The following is a 16,094-nucleotide window of genomic DNA, read 5'->3' on the forward strand; positions in this document are numbered from 1 at the left end:
GGCCAGGGAGAAGAACACTCATCTCGAGCTTCAAGATGGAGCTCCTTCACACAGCTGTTTGACAAAGACGAGAGAGAGAAGCGTCAGTGCTGGAGTGGCTCATCCGACTCACCTTCGCCCGGAACGCCATCATTTTTGGACATGTTCCATCAAGACGAGAAGCAAAGGCGTCTGTCCTTGTGGTAGAGGAGCTGTCGTGTCACCTCCACGAGTGGGCGATCCGGTGGCGGTGACCTTCCTTTGCTCGATCGACCGGATTGGATAGCCTCTTGCAGAGCCTGGAGATCCTCCAGTTCCCTCGATATTGTCATCCCTGCAGGTGTCAATACATTTGTCACGGGCAGAGGCGACTGGCGTTACCTACCATGGGGGTCGACCATTGTGAAGAATCTCGATCTTTGCTGCATCATTCAACGAAGGGACGCTGTCGGTGCTTGGTGAGGTAGGAGGAGGAGAAACCGCTGGAACGAGGAAAGAGGCCGCAATGGCCTGAGAGTCGTATTGACTCCATTGCCTTGATGGCGTGTGTGCGGTGTTGGGCTGGCAGTCATAGCGGCAAGGGGGCAATCCCTTCGTCCACCCCCCCCCCCCCCGGGGGCCCATCAGCGAAGTGTCGACCATCTGAAGCAAGATTGTCAAGCAATACATGGACGTCGAGCGTCGTGCACACGTGACGTTGCCGACCTGACTGGCCTCCGCGCTGCCCGCATGTGGGAGGAGTGGCTGGTCTCAAGGTGCGGACGGAGCCGGTGGCTCGAGGGGGTGGACGAGGTGATTTGAAGAGGGCAAGGAGCACGGCTCCGGGTGGAAAGTGCTGTCGCTGAGGTCTCTGAGAAGGAGAGGAGGGAGGGAGCTGCGTCAAGTGCAGGAGAAGTCGGTGGGCAGCCCATCCTGACAGAAGAAGAGGTGCTGGAGGTCGTATCTGAGAAGGAAAAGAGGGGGAGAGCTGCGTCAAGTGCAAGAGAAATCGGGTGGGCAGGCCCATTCAAACAGTGGAAGAGGTGCTGGAGGGCATATCATCCCGATATCTTGCAGCCAACTTGATGTGAGTGGAGTGAGGCTGCGTCGAGGATGGGAGTGCAGAGAGAAAAGACAAAACAGAATGTGCGAGGAAAGGAGGAAAGGAAAGGAGGCTGTGCCTAGACGTCCTGGACACGTGCATGCTGGGCACGTGTACACGTGGATGCTATGCAAACTGCGCAGGCAGGGTGCGCAGACAGACTGCGCTGCTTGGTGACTGTGGTGCTTGCTGTCCAGCTGTTGTTCCTGTGCAGTCGGTGTTCGCTGTGCATCCATTGTCCCTGTCCAGCTTTGTTTGCTATTGAGGCTGTTGATCCTATGCAGCTTTGTTTGCTACGCAGCCTTGTTTGCTACGCCGTTCATTCCTGGGCTCGCTGTGCGGCCATTGTTCCTGGGAAGCTTTGTTTGCTGTCCAGCTGTCCGTTCCTGTCCAGCTACTGTCCCTATGCATCTGTGCAGTTCGATTCCCTCTCTGCGTCCATACCGAGTCAATCGAGAAAGGTATGAGCACCATCTTTCCACAAGACACACTCGGTAGCAGCAGCCCTCTCGATGCCCACCCACTCTTCCAGTAAATCGCATTAATATCGCCTACAGCAGGGCTCGTTACGGCTTTTACATCGTTAGCAGTTCTCAGACTCTATCTAAAGTACCTAGGTGGAGAGAAGTCATCAACGCACTCAGTGGGAAGATTGGGGGCTCGATCATGGCTCAGTGCCACGTACATCCCGACCATCGCCATCTCGTTAAGCTGCCACATAAGAGGGAGCGCAGAGTCTTGTAAGCACTAGTACTAAGTTTCCCGTAGTAAATAGCGATGACCGCCCGGCCAGATCCTCGACCCAGTCCATGGCACCCAGGTGCTCGACGCAGGAGCTGGCCACGGCCTTCAACCCACCCTTGTCCCTTTCCAGAATTGAGGGGGCTGAACACGTGCGATAAGTACGACAAAAGCTGAGGGAGGGAGCACAGACTCTTCGTGAAACTCTCCAAGTGCGAGTTCAGCGTCGAGGAGTTGACTTCCTTAGGTTCAGTCTAAGGACAAAATGGCAGTGGATGGCGTTGGACAACACTTCAACCTACCAGCAATAGAATACGTTTGTCACAAGATACATCTTGGCCTTGTGGTACCAGGAAGAAAGAGAATATCCTCTGACTAGCCGAGCCAGCGAATTGGATGTTTTGGTGCTCAAATCGATGTGCTTAGGGAATTGGAGAGTCAGCAGTGCAATACGGAATGCGAGTATCGGTCCGGACCAGCGGCGTCCTCGACTTGAATTCTGCGATAGGGACGCGGAGCAGTTTCTCCACGTACTTGGACAACAAGACGACAGATGGCGTTCGCAGAGGCATCGCAGATGCTTCCACTGTCCTCGGCTTGGCCAACGAGGGTCGAGGCTGGCCCTTGGGCTCTACTAAAAGACGGACGACTCCAGGTTGTCACGATCACCTTGGATCTGCGGGTGAGAAGTCGACGGGAATTGAAGACCCAAAAGCATCGGAACTCTCCTCGTCCTGCGCTAAATGCTGAGATTTCTAGCTGAGCCTCCTTTTCGCGCCCACCTCCAACCTCGCCCTCACCCGGACCCTCGTTTACCATTGCGCGACCGTCGATGTCGGAATCAACGCAACGTTGCGGGCGAGACTGACGGCATTCGAGCAAATTTGATGGGAGATGATGCAGATAAGTTTGCTGATTGGCACTTTGGTCGCGTCTGCGCAGCAATTGCGGTCGTATCTTTGGTATCTTGTCTACCGGCGAAGACCCACGATCGAAGTCATCTACATCGAGGGGGTCAGCGAAAACGTCTCCAAACGGTGCCTGGTATTTGAGAAGAAGAAGAAGAACACGATAATTATCGCAAGGGCATGTTCAAGGCTTCCTTATACGTGACCACAGCTTGTATGACATGGTACAGTGAGACATTCCAATCTGTCTCAACCATTTTCTAAATACCAGATCTCCGCCCACCAGACCTTCTTCCTCTTGAGCCTCAATCCTAGATCCCTCGGCAACATGTGCATGTCCAAAGAAGAGTGGAAGGAACGCTCAGGATTTTAGACATTGTACGATGCCCTGCCGTTCAGACAATACTCAGACAAGCTGCCCTACCACGAGCGATACTTGTTTCGATCCTGGCTCCATCGTTGCTCGTTACGAGAGGAGTTGAGCACTAGCTTTCCCCCTTTGGAGGGCCATTGAGGCCGCCGCCGGCCGAAAACTCTTTGTGCATCAGCATCTGCGGTCTGGCCCATCAGAAACCGCGCACGAATACTACGGACATTCACTAGATCATAACCTCCCTGAAATCCAGAAGATAAGAGCTAGGGCATCTCCTCGTTACTATCTCCTATAACGCCAGAATCAACATTCTCGTTATCGGCGGTGAAATCATCCATAGGAAAGCCCCTCTCCAAGTCGCTAGGCGACTCTTTCAAACGTCAATTGAAGATAGATGGAGGCCTCGGTTCGGTGACTTTCATTTGCAGCAGGACGGACGAAGTCTACATTGCTTATCGGCATCACAGATCACCCTGAGACGGTTGTGAGACGACGTAGCGGAGAGCTTATGCAAATTAAGATTTTGGAGAACACAAGTGGGAATGGGAACGAGGAGGACGACAGGATTGTGGTGACAGACATATTTGTGGTGACAGACATGTTGAGCAATTTCCTCAGCTGAAAGATTGAGCTTCGTCAAAGGCGACCCATCATCGCCCATGACTCCCCGGACCACGACTTCCTACGAGACCTGTTCACGCAAGAGCTTCAAATCACTGGTGAGGTGCTCTTTCGCTCTGTGTTTCAGCAAGTTCTCTTTCGAAGTACTCGACGGCTCCCAATTCATCCGCTTTTGTATAGAATCCTTCTAGCAAGAATCCAGCGGTCCTTCCATCTTCCTCGGTTGCATCTTATCGAAGTGCCAGGATCCCCCGTCCACAACGTCATCTGAAATGGTGTCAATCTATTGCCATGGGACACAAAGTCCTGTGAACGTACAAGTTCCATAACTTCCGGCATTGCCAATCACGACCACGTTGAATGTATCACCATCACTACCCGCGACACCGCCGTGTATGCTGCACCGCGAGTGAGGCGCCGTGCAAGATTCTCGGTTTCCACCGTCTTCATCCTCCACCACTGGACATAGTTAGATGTTCGAGCCGGCTTCGGACAACCACTTGCACTTGCGCTTGTATCGTTTGAGGAGACTGCCCTGGAGAACATGCAGGGCTATTCCACAGTGGATAAAAAATGGTTTATCCCGTGGATAAGGCGCTCTCCCCTCTTCCTGGCACGATCGTTTCGCACACTCTTCAGATGTCAGTGAATGAAGTGGAAAAAACGACCTCACGTACGGGCACCCGGTCTCGGGCACGTAGGTCAGCGCGGGCGACATCGCGTGGAAGGCACCGCACAACCGCTCGATCAGAACCGAGTATCTGACCGCCATCGTGGTGGTGGTCGCGATACACTGAGAGTCCGTGGTCGCCGAGTCGTAGACGATCCCCGCCGTGATCTTGTTGATGGCAAGCCCAAAGTCTTCGACCTTCGCCAGGATTGTTGGATGGCCCGGTTTGTCGGAGATGAGAACATTAGAAGGGTTGATGTCTCTGCGTGCCATGTTGCATTTGACGTGGATACTTGAGGCCAATGCAAAAGGACAGACGCGCACATATTGTCTCTTGATGTTGTTGTACGCGAATCCGTCGCCGATCTTGCACTCGTCGCCGATGAGAATCCTCTCCTGGCACAGGTACATCACCAGGTCCGCGTCCGGCCACTTGCTCGAGGCCCCGAACAGGTCGTCGATCGTCCACTCGACCGCGTCCGTGAGAATCCTCGTCACCGACTTGGCCAACTCGGTCGTGCCCTCATGCCCGTACCTGCCGTAGAACACGATGACGGAGGGAGATGTGACCTTGTCTATCAGCACCTTGCCGACCTTCCACATGAAGTCGAGCTTCTGGTCACTCCTGAGCGGGGCCGGGATGGTGTTCATGATCTTGTCGTACTCCGGCCCCCTGCCCGGATTCTTGATCACGAGCGGGTGCTGTTTGTAGTGCATGCTCGGGTGGTCGGGCCAGTAGTCGATCCAGAACATCAACCTGTCCGTGCCGATGCAGATGCTCGGGGCCACGCGTGAGATCTGGTAGGCGACCCTCTTCGAGATCGCATACGTCTCTTTCAGTGCCCTCGAGTAGTTGACCGGGGCGTTGATCCTGGTCATCTTCAGCAACTCCCCCGAGGTGACCTCCGAGTACAGCTGCGCCCACAATGCCACGCTCCTGTAGTAGATGTTCCGTCCGTGACCAAGCACCTCCTCCCCACCACCTCGTTGATGAAGGCCCTGTGCTCGGGGTCGAGGTCGAGCGTCAAGCAAGCCCGGGGCGCAAGGGGAAGTCGTCCCTCACCCAGACCACATCCCCGTCGTCGACCATGTTGGTGGTGGTTACGTCGTTCGTGTACATGATTACATCCCGCGGCTCGCGCGTATCCGTGCTGGACTTCGAGTCCGTCTCTGCCTCCAGATGTCTGGCTACACGTGAACCCGAACGTCCCAAAGTCATGGACACCGGCGAGATCTGCTTGACCACATACCTCTACCTCTATCCCATTTTCCACGGATGCGTCTTCCCATCCAGAGACACCTCGCACGTATCCGGGTACAGCGAGGTGTTTACGATGCCGGTCGCATGCATCAACAGGGACCTGAGCATGAAGATGATCATGAACAGGCTCAGCAACGCGGACACGATCAAGTGGACGGAGGCGGAGCGGTACATCATCTCGTCCTGGATCGACGATGTGATCAAGCTTGACGAGGAAGGTCCGTGGACCATGAACATCTCGTTCAGGATGGGAAGAGGTCACGAGCGGATCATCGTGTGCGCGAACATCAAGATCGACAAGCCCACGCGTGCGTTGCCGAACACGGACGCGGACCATCCCAAGAGCGTGGCCAAGTTGATACCCGTGCCCGCGAGCGAGATCTGGCAGTTGAGGTTAGCAGCAGCGGCGCTCGGTCTGGGGTCGGGCGGGGGGTTGTAGCCACCATATACATTAGCCAAGGTGCATGGGTCACCCACATGAAACTCCTATACTATACCTTGTACGCCGGGTGCGTCTCCAGAACGTGCTTGAGCAGCTCGCCCGTCGCCGACTGCCCGCCTTCGGCCATCCAGTAGTTCGGAATCACTGCGTCCCTGTCGTGTCCCAAACTCCAGAGCTACCCAGGCACCCAACACGTACCAGGGTAATGTTATGTACAGCTTGGAAGGACACGCCATCGATGTATGAATCTGATCTGCGCAACTCCTCGGACCCGTTCGGCATTCGACCCTGATCGGCCTGCGCGACTAGTGTGAGACTGATGAACGAAAGGTACAATGGAAAAAAAGTTGCAAAAGTCACAAAGTTGGATTATCAAACACCACTAGACGGCAGTCCTCGCTATCTCGCTCTGGGAGCACTGCCACAGTTTACGTGGTTACGGAGGGTTGTAAGCACCCATTGGGCATTGCCCCGCCACTCCTAGGCCACTCTCCTGGCCGAGATAAAGATGGCGCTATCGTCTTCGTCATCATCGTCATCGTCCTCGTTGTCCTCGTCGTCGTCCTCGTCGTCATCGTCGTCTTCTTGATGAGTTTGGGCCTCTCGCGCCCGCTTGTCTTCGAAGGTATCGAGGAGCATCTCGTCCTCGTCCTCCTCTTCTCCAGTCGCCGAATTCCCCTCGGCTGCGGCCGCGCTGCCGCCCTCGCTCTCGGAGCACTCCCACGGTTTACGTGGTTATGGAGGGTTGTAATCACCCATTGGGCATTGCCCCGCAACTCCTAGGCCACCCTCCTCTAGATCTCGAGGATCATGCTGTCGTCGTCTTCGTCGTCATCGTCGTCATCGTCTTCGTCTTCGTCTTCATCCTCCTCCTCCTCGTCGTCATCCTCGTCCTCGTCATCCTCGTCGTCTTCTTGGTTGTTCAGGGCCTCTTGCGCCCGCTTGTCAAAGGTATCGAGCAACATCTCGTCCTCGTCCTCGTTCTCCAATTGTGGATTTTGAGCCCGAAGGCCAGCCTCAACGGCTTCTAGCCAACGGAGTATTCGCTCCTCCAGAGCCTCCGCCCTTAAAGTTGTCTCATGGGCTTCGAGGAGCATCTCTTCGCTCTCGTGCCCTGGTTCTGAATTTTCAGCCCGAAGGCTATGCGTTGGATATGGTATTCTTAAAGAGTGCGCGTGATCCATCGAGTTTGTCCTATTGCGGGTGAAGTGGTCCCCCTCCACAACCCTCTTGCTTCTTGTTGAGCAAAGACGGCCTTATGGCCACGAATACAAGACGGTGCCGCCAGGAGTGCTTCCGACGGCAGAAGGATGTGAGGGAGGCGGAGGCGGAGGTGGAGGCGAGGGAGAGGGAGATTAATGTTGATGAGATGGAGCGGGAGATTGATGTTGATGAGAGTGAGGTTGCATGACTGGTGTAAAGGAACGGCATGGGCCAGGCCAAACGGAGGCAGGAGGAAGGATGTGAGGATGGCCAGACATGGCTGTGAACAAGGTGTGTTTGTGCGAAGGAGCGTCGAGAAGGTTGCTTGGTCAATCTCGAGGTTTATGCAGCAGGGAGTGGTGAGCCTCGTCGTGTCGGTTGTGCGACACCAGGAGCGCTGTGATGGTGGTGTCTTGGCGCACGATCACGTGCACACGCAGTAGTGGAGACACGTGCCGCCGCTCGCGACGAGGCTGGCGACTGACTGCGCGGCAACCATGATATCTAAATCGACCAAGCAACCTTCCAGACACTCCTTCGTACTAAAATTCTATCAATTCAATTCCCACGACTCTATTGATCTATCTCTTGGTCACCCTGGAGCAAGCTCGAGGAAGTCCTTCGCATTCGCTGAAGATGTAGTTTCCTCTGTTCAGCAGCACGTGCTTCCGCTCTTCTTCTTCACTCTTGATGATGAGCCGCTTTCCCTTGTTGACACAGAAGAAGAAGGCGACCTGTGTGCAGACTCAGGGTGGGGGGATTGGGAGGCAGTGAGGAAGCCGCGCGAAGGGGTCAACGGCCGCCATCTTCACATCCAGCATGGCACCCTGCTAGCCGCCATGCTACTGCGCCGACCTTTGTATGCGTATGCCAGGATCCGGCTCTCTATCTATGGCTTAATAGTAGCTCTTAGTCTCGGCGCCGCCGGCATTAACATAGGCACTCCTTTCTGTGCACGGTCGAGGCTCCATGTCCACCTGCATACTAAGCTCGGGTTCACTCTGAGTGCAATCAGAGTGGGGGGGAGGTTGATGGGGAGACCTAAGTTAAAGAGGTAATCGTCCATAAAGTCAGCTATCTTCTTGAATTTCACAAAGATCAAGGGTCGTGAAGGCGGCATGGAGATCAGCAAGTCGTACCAAGTTTGGCTGATGTCAAGATCTGGGTTGCAAACTACCGTCTGCGTCGGCTCTCTCAAGCCTGCGCAGAGCACCCCACAGGTAGGGAGGAGACAATCCGCCTGCTCGAAGTCTAGAACAGGAGAGATCGCTGTTAAGGGTGGCAATTATGATATGAATTCTGAGACGAAAGAGTCTCACTAGTGTTGTAGTAACCGCACGAAAGATAAATGTACCGCCAGCCTCGTGTGGGGTAGTCCCACCAGGTCAGGCGCGCAGGGTTGCGCCATGATACTTATTTTGACCCTTTTTGGTTCCCTTTTTGGTCATGTTCCCACACCTTTTTGTAATCCCCTTAGTAATCCCGAAAGCAGCCTCACCACTAAGAAAGAAGTTGGAGGGAAAGATAATGTCCCTCGTCCGTCAGAACTAATCCTCGCGGAATCGATTCGGGGAATTGAGTCGGATCAAAGACGAATAACACGCTGCCGGGCGACGATCGCCGGCACCAGCGGCGAGACCAAGGCTAGAGCACTCGAAACGTAGGCACGGTCCTGTTAGCGATGGTAGAGCTCATCATAGCATACCGGTAGTACCAGAGGAATAGGGAGATTAGGACGCGGACGCGGCTCCGGGCTTAGGGCGGGTGTTGGGGCAGGATTATGATAGGGCTCGCAGTCCGCGTCGGCGACGGTGCTGGGAATGATAGGTACCTTTTGCTATTGTTACATAGGTTAGCGAGTAGCTGGGGAACAAACGGATAGAGATTGACTTTTTTTTCTGACTCTATCGAACAGGGTAGGTTCCAAGACGGACGCTTACTATTGTGACTACGGATTGCGCAGGAGCGGGAGGTGTCGGGCGCCGAATGGGAACGGAATCTGGACACAGTGCCGGCGGCGGGGATAAGTACCACACGGTAGTAGTGGACTAGTTCGCGGGCATGGGAGTGGACGGGTTGTTGGCGAGGATGAAGGCATAGCTATGTATAATCAATCCTATTTAGATCTGTTTTAGTAAACCAGACGAGGGCGAAGAGGCTGTCCTTCCCTATATACGGGCCACTGTGAGCCAGCCTCACGCCCTCACTTACCCTTCTTCTTCCATGAAGTATCCCCCCCCCTCTCTTTTTGGCTTAGGATGTTCTCTTCACCTATATGGCGCCCGGTCACAGCGTGGGAGAGAGACATGGAGGATGGCGGTCAAGCAGCAAAGGGCAAAGTGCAGATGTCAAACCTTGTTAGCACTACGCTTGACAGCGGCAGAGCAGGTGTCAAACCTCAGTAGATTGGGTAGCTTCCTGCGCCTGACAGCGGGAGAGTAAGGCAAGGTTGAGGTCGAGCCCATGGAGGGCGAAAGATTGGGCGAGGCGTTCGACCCTGAAAACCCATGGTGGCTGGTCCGCCGACTGCCGATGCAATCCCGCGTAATCAAGTACGAGGCTGGGGTAGTCTGTGCTCAGAATCATCGGCGAGGAGCATCTCCCCGTAGGTTCAGTTTCTCGACCTCTGTTTTCTTCCCATCTATCCCCCTGGGCATTGACTGTGCTACCACTGACGACGCTACCACCCCTCACTGCGAATCTGCAATCTTCAATCGTGTAAACACTTACACCCTATCCACTTATGAATTCTCCAAGCTTGCGAATCTCCAATCTTACACACACCTACACACTTGCACACCAACGATAATTACGGCACTCCTAGCCTGGTTGGGCAGCCTCTTCTGTCCCGACGTCCTGTCCCCTGGAGTCCTGGTTGACGCATTCCTGGCCTGGTTGGGCAGCTTCCAACGTCTGTCTTATCTCTTGGAGTCCTTTGGCCGAAGCTGGCAGCGCTGGCACTCTCTCTACCTTCTCACTCAAGGCTGTTCTGGCTGCTCACTCTGCTCTGCGCTACTCTGGCTACCCCGGGCCGCTCCGGGCTGGGCTGCTCTGCTCTGCCTGCTCTGCGCTATCCCCATCCCATTTACAACTTTCTTCCTACCCTCCATGGTCCATTAGGCCGCTACAGTAAGCCTAAATCATCATGGCCGCCAAAGCAGCTCCCTTACTATCAAATACCTCCCCCCCCACAACCCAACCAACAAAACGCCCTTCCCGAGACGCACCCCGTAACAAGCACGGCCAAGTGTACTGCACTCACAGCAACTGTCACAATGTGACTTTCCGCAGCGTTTACGAGTGGAATATCCACATGGATAGACACGACCGCCCCTACAAATGCCAGGAGAACCAGTGTAGCCGTATCCCAGGATTTACATACCGCGGCGGACTGGCCAGGCATCAACGGGAAGTACACAAGATACGCATATCGACCAGATCGACCATGGAACCCTTCCTTTGTCCATTCCCAGATTGCGATCGCAGTCACGGCAAGGGTTTCACGCGAAAGGAGAACCTCGAAACGCACAAGCGGAGGAGGCACTTGGGGCCGCGGTCGACCGACAATCGATCACAGCTGGAATCGCCATCAGCTTCTCCGTCGACGTCGACACTTTCAGCAGGACTTCAAGTTGATGAATCAATGGTAGAAGAAGGTCGACTGTGGCTACAGGCGCATACTCAGTTTTGGTATGCCCAACTTCGTCAAAGGGACGAATACATTCGAGAATTGGAGGCGAGGCTGGCGACTTTTGCTCCGCTGCACGCGGTCCGGGCTCCTCCAGAAGATCCAACGTCAGGCCCAGGGCCCTTCTTGCCTGTCCAGTGCCTACCGAGTGCCTGGGAGTGCCTGGGGGTGCCTGGGACTGCCTGGGAGTGCCCAAGTTAAAGTTCTGGGGGTGCCTGAGCCCTAAGACCAAGTGCCCTTCTTGCCTACGGAGTGCTGAGACTACATGGGGTAGAGAAACTGAACCTACGGGGGGGGATGGCTCCTCGCTGACCTTTTTCAGCGTGGACCACCACCGACCTCGTATTTGATTATGTGGGGTTGCAGCGGCGCCAGCCACCATGTGGAGTATGAAGCATTTTCTAGTCAATCAGCGAGTGGCATTCGGACAAGACGGCATCTTGGACGAAGAAATGGTTTCTGGGGTGCTTGGCGTAGGCACTAGGATCCTGGGCGTTTGCATGTGATTCTGGGCGTCAGCACTGGCTGCGCTGAGTGCCAGAGGGAACGCTGAGTGAAAAATCTGGGGGTGTCTGTCGAGTGCCTGAGTGCTGAGACCAAGTGCCCTCTACCCTCTGCCCTCTACCCTCTGCCCTCTACCCTCTGCCCTCTACCCTCTGGTCTGCGAGTGTCGACTGGGACTGCCTTCTCCCTCTCCACTGACTGCGCTGGACTGCCCTCGAGTGTGTTTGATAATCAAACTTTTGGACTTTGCGACCCAAACACACTTTTCTTGCTCCCCTCGTTGGCAAATCGCACAAGCAGTGATTGTTCCAAGCCTGAACTAGGCGGCAGTTTTCAAGTTCGTCACAACACGTTCCAAATTCGAGGGTCTGGATCAGGTCGGTGGTAAGTTCCCTACAAAGCTCGAACTAGAACTGTAAGAGCACAAATCTTTCTTCCCGTTTCTTCACGTCCACTAGACCTTCAAAGAATATGAAAGGCTGTCGGTAAACGACCGTGAGCTGGAGATTGTCGCATATTGCGCCGCACCATCTTTAAGCCCAGCTATATTATGGGCATCTAGACGTTGTATCTTTCCTACGCCAATTCAGCCTGACGTTCTTATTGCCCACCGACTCCAATGCTTTGACTTTATAAACTTCTGTGCCTCTCCCAACGATCATTCAAAGACTGAGAAAGTCGACATGGGCTGTACTCACTGTCATTATCGTAGCGATTCAAACATTTTGAATTGGTGGGCTGGAGCAGGCATTCCGGGCGAGGACAGGGCATGGAGCTGGCCCCAATCTACAATCTCGTTGGCGTTAACGACCAGCGTTAGAAAGCAAATCTACCAGGAGAAAGTTCCATCCTCCTTTGACATTGTCTTCTTGTCCAAACTGATCTCGATCATTAATGAAGTGGAATATGGAGACCACTGTTGCGGTGATCAAGCCTAGCATTCTCGCCCTCGACTTGAGGAGTTGCCAGAATGTCGAAGACTTAGTTTCCGCCATGAAAGTCTTCAAATCAATTCGGAACGACATAGAGATGGAGGCTCGAGTGCCATCAGGCCACAGGGTACGTTTTTGAAGAGCCCAGTAGACTTCCTTTGAGCTGTGCGATATGGTTCGCTAAGTGCGTCTTCTCGTCGATGATGGCGGTAATTGGGAGACAGTTGAAGCAGTCGGTGAATGCCATCCACAACCTTCTACCAGCTCCAACCAACCTTGAGGGAGATCCGATCCACTACCGCTAATACTGTAGTGGAAGCCTTCATCCAAATACATTGGACGACGAAGACGACGTAGATGAGAACTCCCAAGCCACCAAGGCCGACACCCATGAACCAGCCACCGCGAACGCCAGCGAGAGGATCAAGTCCACGATTGTTGAAGGTCATTGAGATTAACCCGATGTTGCTGGGGACTATGGCTGGTGGAGCTGCCGTAAGTTCGACACAGAACAATTTCTCCTCTAATCTCACCAAGCACTAGGACTTTTGCGGATCAATCGACAATTCCGGAACCCGCATTGCTAAAGCAGGAGTCTTCAAAAAACACGTCTTTGATTCCGCAGAGGACGAAGGAGTTGTACAATGCCCCCGGGAAGAGGCCCGCTTCAAAGAGACAAAAATACCTTGACTTATTCGTCTGCCAAATGAGTCCAGAAGCGGGAGCTTCCAGCGCTGTTCCCGTGGCCACATTCGAGTTTACGTTGCAGCAACCCCATCACTAGACTCCGGTTGCTGCAGATCATCATTTTCGGCTTCTTCGTTGCCGTCGCCATGGTCTTTCATCTTCGGTTGTGCAAGCGGCTCTAGGTCTCCTCGTCCTCTTCTTTTCCCTTCATGATGGACAATGATATCGTCGCCGAGAACACGGCCAAGACGGCGTCAGACACGACAATCTAAGAGATTTTCCGATACTAAAGCCTAACATAGCACCACTCTCGATCCAGTCCACCCATCTATCTCTTTCGTTTCTTTCTTTTCGTCCCCTCATTCTTTCCAACTCAACAACTACTTGTTTGCACCTCACGCTCCCTCTGTCGCAATCTCGCCCATGGCCTCTTTACCCGATACCTCTGGCGGGGCGCTTCCGAGATTCTGCCAATTATGAAAACATGGACAGAAGTCTACACGGCACATTTGTCCACACCGCTGGTGCGTATCTGGCCAACATTGCCACGGGGATTGCCGCCGACAAGCTGCATATTGAAATTCAATAACTTGAACCACTCGCATTGCCTCCTCCAGGCTGGAAGCGGATGCTGTATGTTGCACTGTGTCGTCTTTCCGCGAGGGGACAACATTTTATTCCTTCTGATAGAGCCCTCTTGACGTCGATCGGTGACTGTGGCCGGCGCTCGATTAGAACTAATCTCCGTCGAGTAGCTTCAAGCAATCCTTTCTGGGACAGCTCAGTGTCAAGGCCTTCGATTTCGCGAGGGAAGAAGTCCAAACATTCGTAGAATATTTCTAAACCGGAAAAGCCCGCTGATGCTGCTCGTTGGATCTTTGTGGGCAGACTGTGGCTGGCCGACGCCCGACGGAGAGATATCGTAGCAATTGCATTATATACACAACATGGCTGTCCAGGAGGATGACGATACCTCAGAGCGGAGAATGCATCGCTCGAGAGCAGTCCGACTGCGTCTGTATGAAGATGTCGATCCGCAAACCGGAAAATGCTCAGGAGGATATGCACTTGTGGCGATTTTGTCTCCGAGATGACAAATCTTCGGAGTAATACTAATACGCTGAGCCAGAAGCATAATTCTGCTCTTCCGCCGGGTATGTTAGATGCAAATACCAGTAGCACGGGTTGCATGTAGGTGTTCTCGGGCGAGCTTGTGCTTATGCCAGGCCTGATCGTCAGAAACGAACTGCTAGTGCTAGGCGTTCGTGCTACTTGTATCCACAGGTCTAGCGAGTCTACGCTCAAGCATTCTTCCAGCGTTGTTTTCGTCTTTGTCAATTTCTCATCTATCATACAGACATCTTCCAGTTGTTGGCGTGCTGAACAGCTGGTGCTGCCCTAACTCGAAACCCCCACCCATACTCAAATGCCCACTGTATCGCAGACAAAGGAAGCCCTAATCAACACCTCGCCGGCTGCATGATTGAGGCCCGAGGCTCACTATAGGTAAGGGGATAGGAATTTTCATGGTCAATCACCCAAACGAGGAACAACTGCCCGCATTATTCCCGCTATCATGTGTGGGTACATGGGGTGTAGGTAAAGTTGATCGTCGGGCGTGAGAGCTCCCACCAAACCGCAAGTGGGTTGTTGGACCGCAATGATTAGTTATCTATTTGTGTTGGGTCAAGTGCCCATGGCAGTAGAAACTGATGTCGAGGATTCGAAAGGACAATGGGGGTTGTTACTCCCATGGTTCATCTTCACAACGAAATAAACGACCATCAGGCGTACTAGATCATTGTCGGCGTTGAGTTTCAGAGGCCGGAGGCTCTCAGAAGTCCCGAGCTAAGACCTTAAACGATCGTTCGTTCAGTGACGGCCACCTCACCCGGAATGTACGTCGAGACATGACAGCTGTTTGAAGTGCCCGGTCAAAAACAGAGAATGCTCCAAAGAGACAGGTCAATCGCCGAAATCTGCTGTATCGTGAGTCTGGTCTGCGTTTAAGGACTGCGACGGGCACTGCCATTGGCGCGCTCAGCATGGCTTGCATGGAATCCCGGAGTTTGAGACGACAGAGCAAGACTCTTAGAAAGAGACGTTATGGGGACGCGGAGTGACTGATCTGCGGTTGGTTCAACGTCTACAAAGGAGCTAAATGCGGACGGCCAGGGCCAACAAGAAGGTGCCGGCATCCGGTACTGGGGTCTGGGCCTGTGCACCTTGCACCGCTTGGGGTACGGGTGAATATCTTCCACCTTTCGAGTCGTTGGCCCAACCGAGAATGGCTCTATGTTGCGATAGTTCTTCGCTCTAGTTGGGAAGAGATAGTGGTAGCATTGGCTCCTTTTCTTGTGGCACGTTCGAGTAAGCGAAGCTTTTCTCCATGAATAGTGTGGATTGGTATTTGACTGTATACGTCTTGACGAGACGGATTTGTTGACCTTGAAGGGGTACGGATTACTAGTTAATGCGGACGAGTGAGAATGTACCCCAACGCGAAGAAGAAAAAAGAGAATTTGATGATTGTTATTCAATTTTGGAAATTGAAAGGCAACCTCAAATGGGGTAGAGATATCGACCATTTCTACGGTCGAGGCACGTAGCTTCGTATTGGGATCATCCTCTGGTCTGACATCGTGTCCGGTTATAAGGTCACACGGGACGGCCTTCGCTTTGAGCCAACCCAGACGTAGCTGCACTTGCCACCAAGGTTTGCTTGATCTGGGTTCACGCTCTCGTCACCGGTGGAAATCAAGGCATAGGGTGCGAAGCCACCTGCCAACAGGAATGGGACAAAATGGTTGCGACCGCAAGATCCCTATTGACGCAACAGATGCTTGCGAACCCCACAGTTCTCAACGGATTTCTCCTTTAGACGGTGATGCATAAGGCGAATTTGGCATGGACAGCCGGACATTCGATGTCGAAAGGTCTTGCCGTACCGAGCAAAGTTACATGTGGATCGTTTCCCATATCTTGGTCGAGACGCTCAGTTTCG

General features: G+C 53.6%; 4 protein-coding genes across 4 annotated transcripts; 2 read left to right on the forward strand and 2 right to left on the reverse strand.

The window, feature by feature from the left end:
- Nucleotides 1–5,299: 5,299 nt before the first annotated feature.
- On the forward strand, nt 5,300–6,073 carry PV07_08754 (uncharacterized protein; the record flags this gene model as incomplete). Its single annotated transcript, XM_016395948.1, has 1 exon — nt 5,300–6,073. The coding sequence occupies one exon, from the start codon at nt 5,300–5,302 to the stop codon at nt 6,071–6,073; it is 774 nt and encodes a 257-aa protein (XP_016245804.1).
- Nucleotides 6,074–6,556: 483 nt separating this feature from the next.
- Nucleotides 6,557–6,842, reverse strand: PV07_08755 (uncharacterized protein; the record flags this gene model as incomplete). Its single annotated transcript, XM_016395949.1, has 2 exons — nt 6,557–6,770; nt 6,832–6,842. The coding sequence occupies 2 exons, from the start codon at nt 6,840–6,842 to the stop codon at nt 6,557–6,559; spliced, it is 225 nt and encodes a 74-aa protein (XP_016245805.1).
- Nucleotides 6,843–6,870: 28 nt separating this feature from the next.
- On the reverse strand, nt 6,871–7,173 carry PV07_08756 (uncharacterized protein; the record flags this gene model as incomplete). The annotated part of the gene is made up of 1 exon (XM_016395950.1): nt 6,871–7,173. The coding sequence occupies one exon, from the start codon at nt 7,171–7,173 to the stop codon at nt 6,871–6,873; it is 303 nt and encodes a 100-aa protein (XP_016245806.1).
- A 3,551-nt stretch (nt 7,174–10,724) lies between these two features.
- PV07_08757 (uncharacterized protein) lies at nt 10,725–11,168 on the forward strand (the record flags this gene model as incomplete). The annotated part of the gene is made up of 1 exon (XM_016395951.1): nt 10,725–11,168. One exon carries the CDS (start codon nt 10,725–10,727, stop codon nt 11,166–11,168), a length of 444 nt encoding a protein of 147 aa, XP_016245807.1.
- Between the last annotated feature and the right edge of the window lie 4,926 nt (nt 11,169–16,094).

This window comes from Cladophialophora immunda (assembly GCF_000835495.1).
Source record: "Cladophialophora immunda strain CBS 83496 unplaced genomic scaffold supercont1.5, whole genome shotgun sequence".
Taxonomy (NCBI): Eukaryota; Fungi; Ascomycota; class Eurotiomycetes; order Chaetothyriales; family Herpotrichiellaceae; genus Cladophialophora; species Cladophialophora immunda.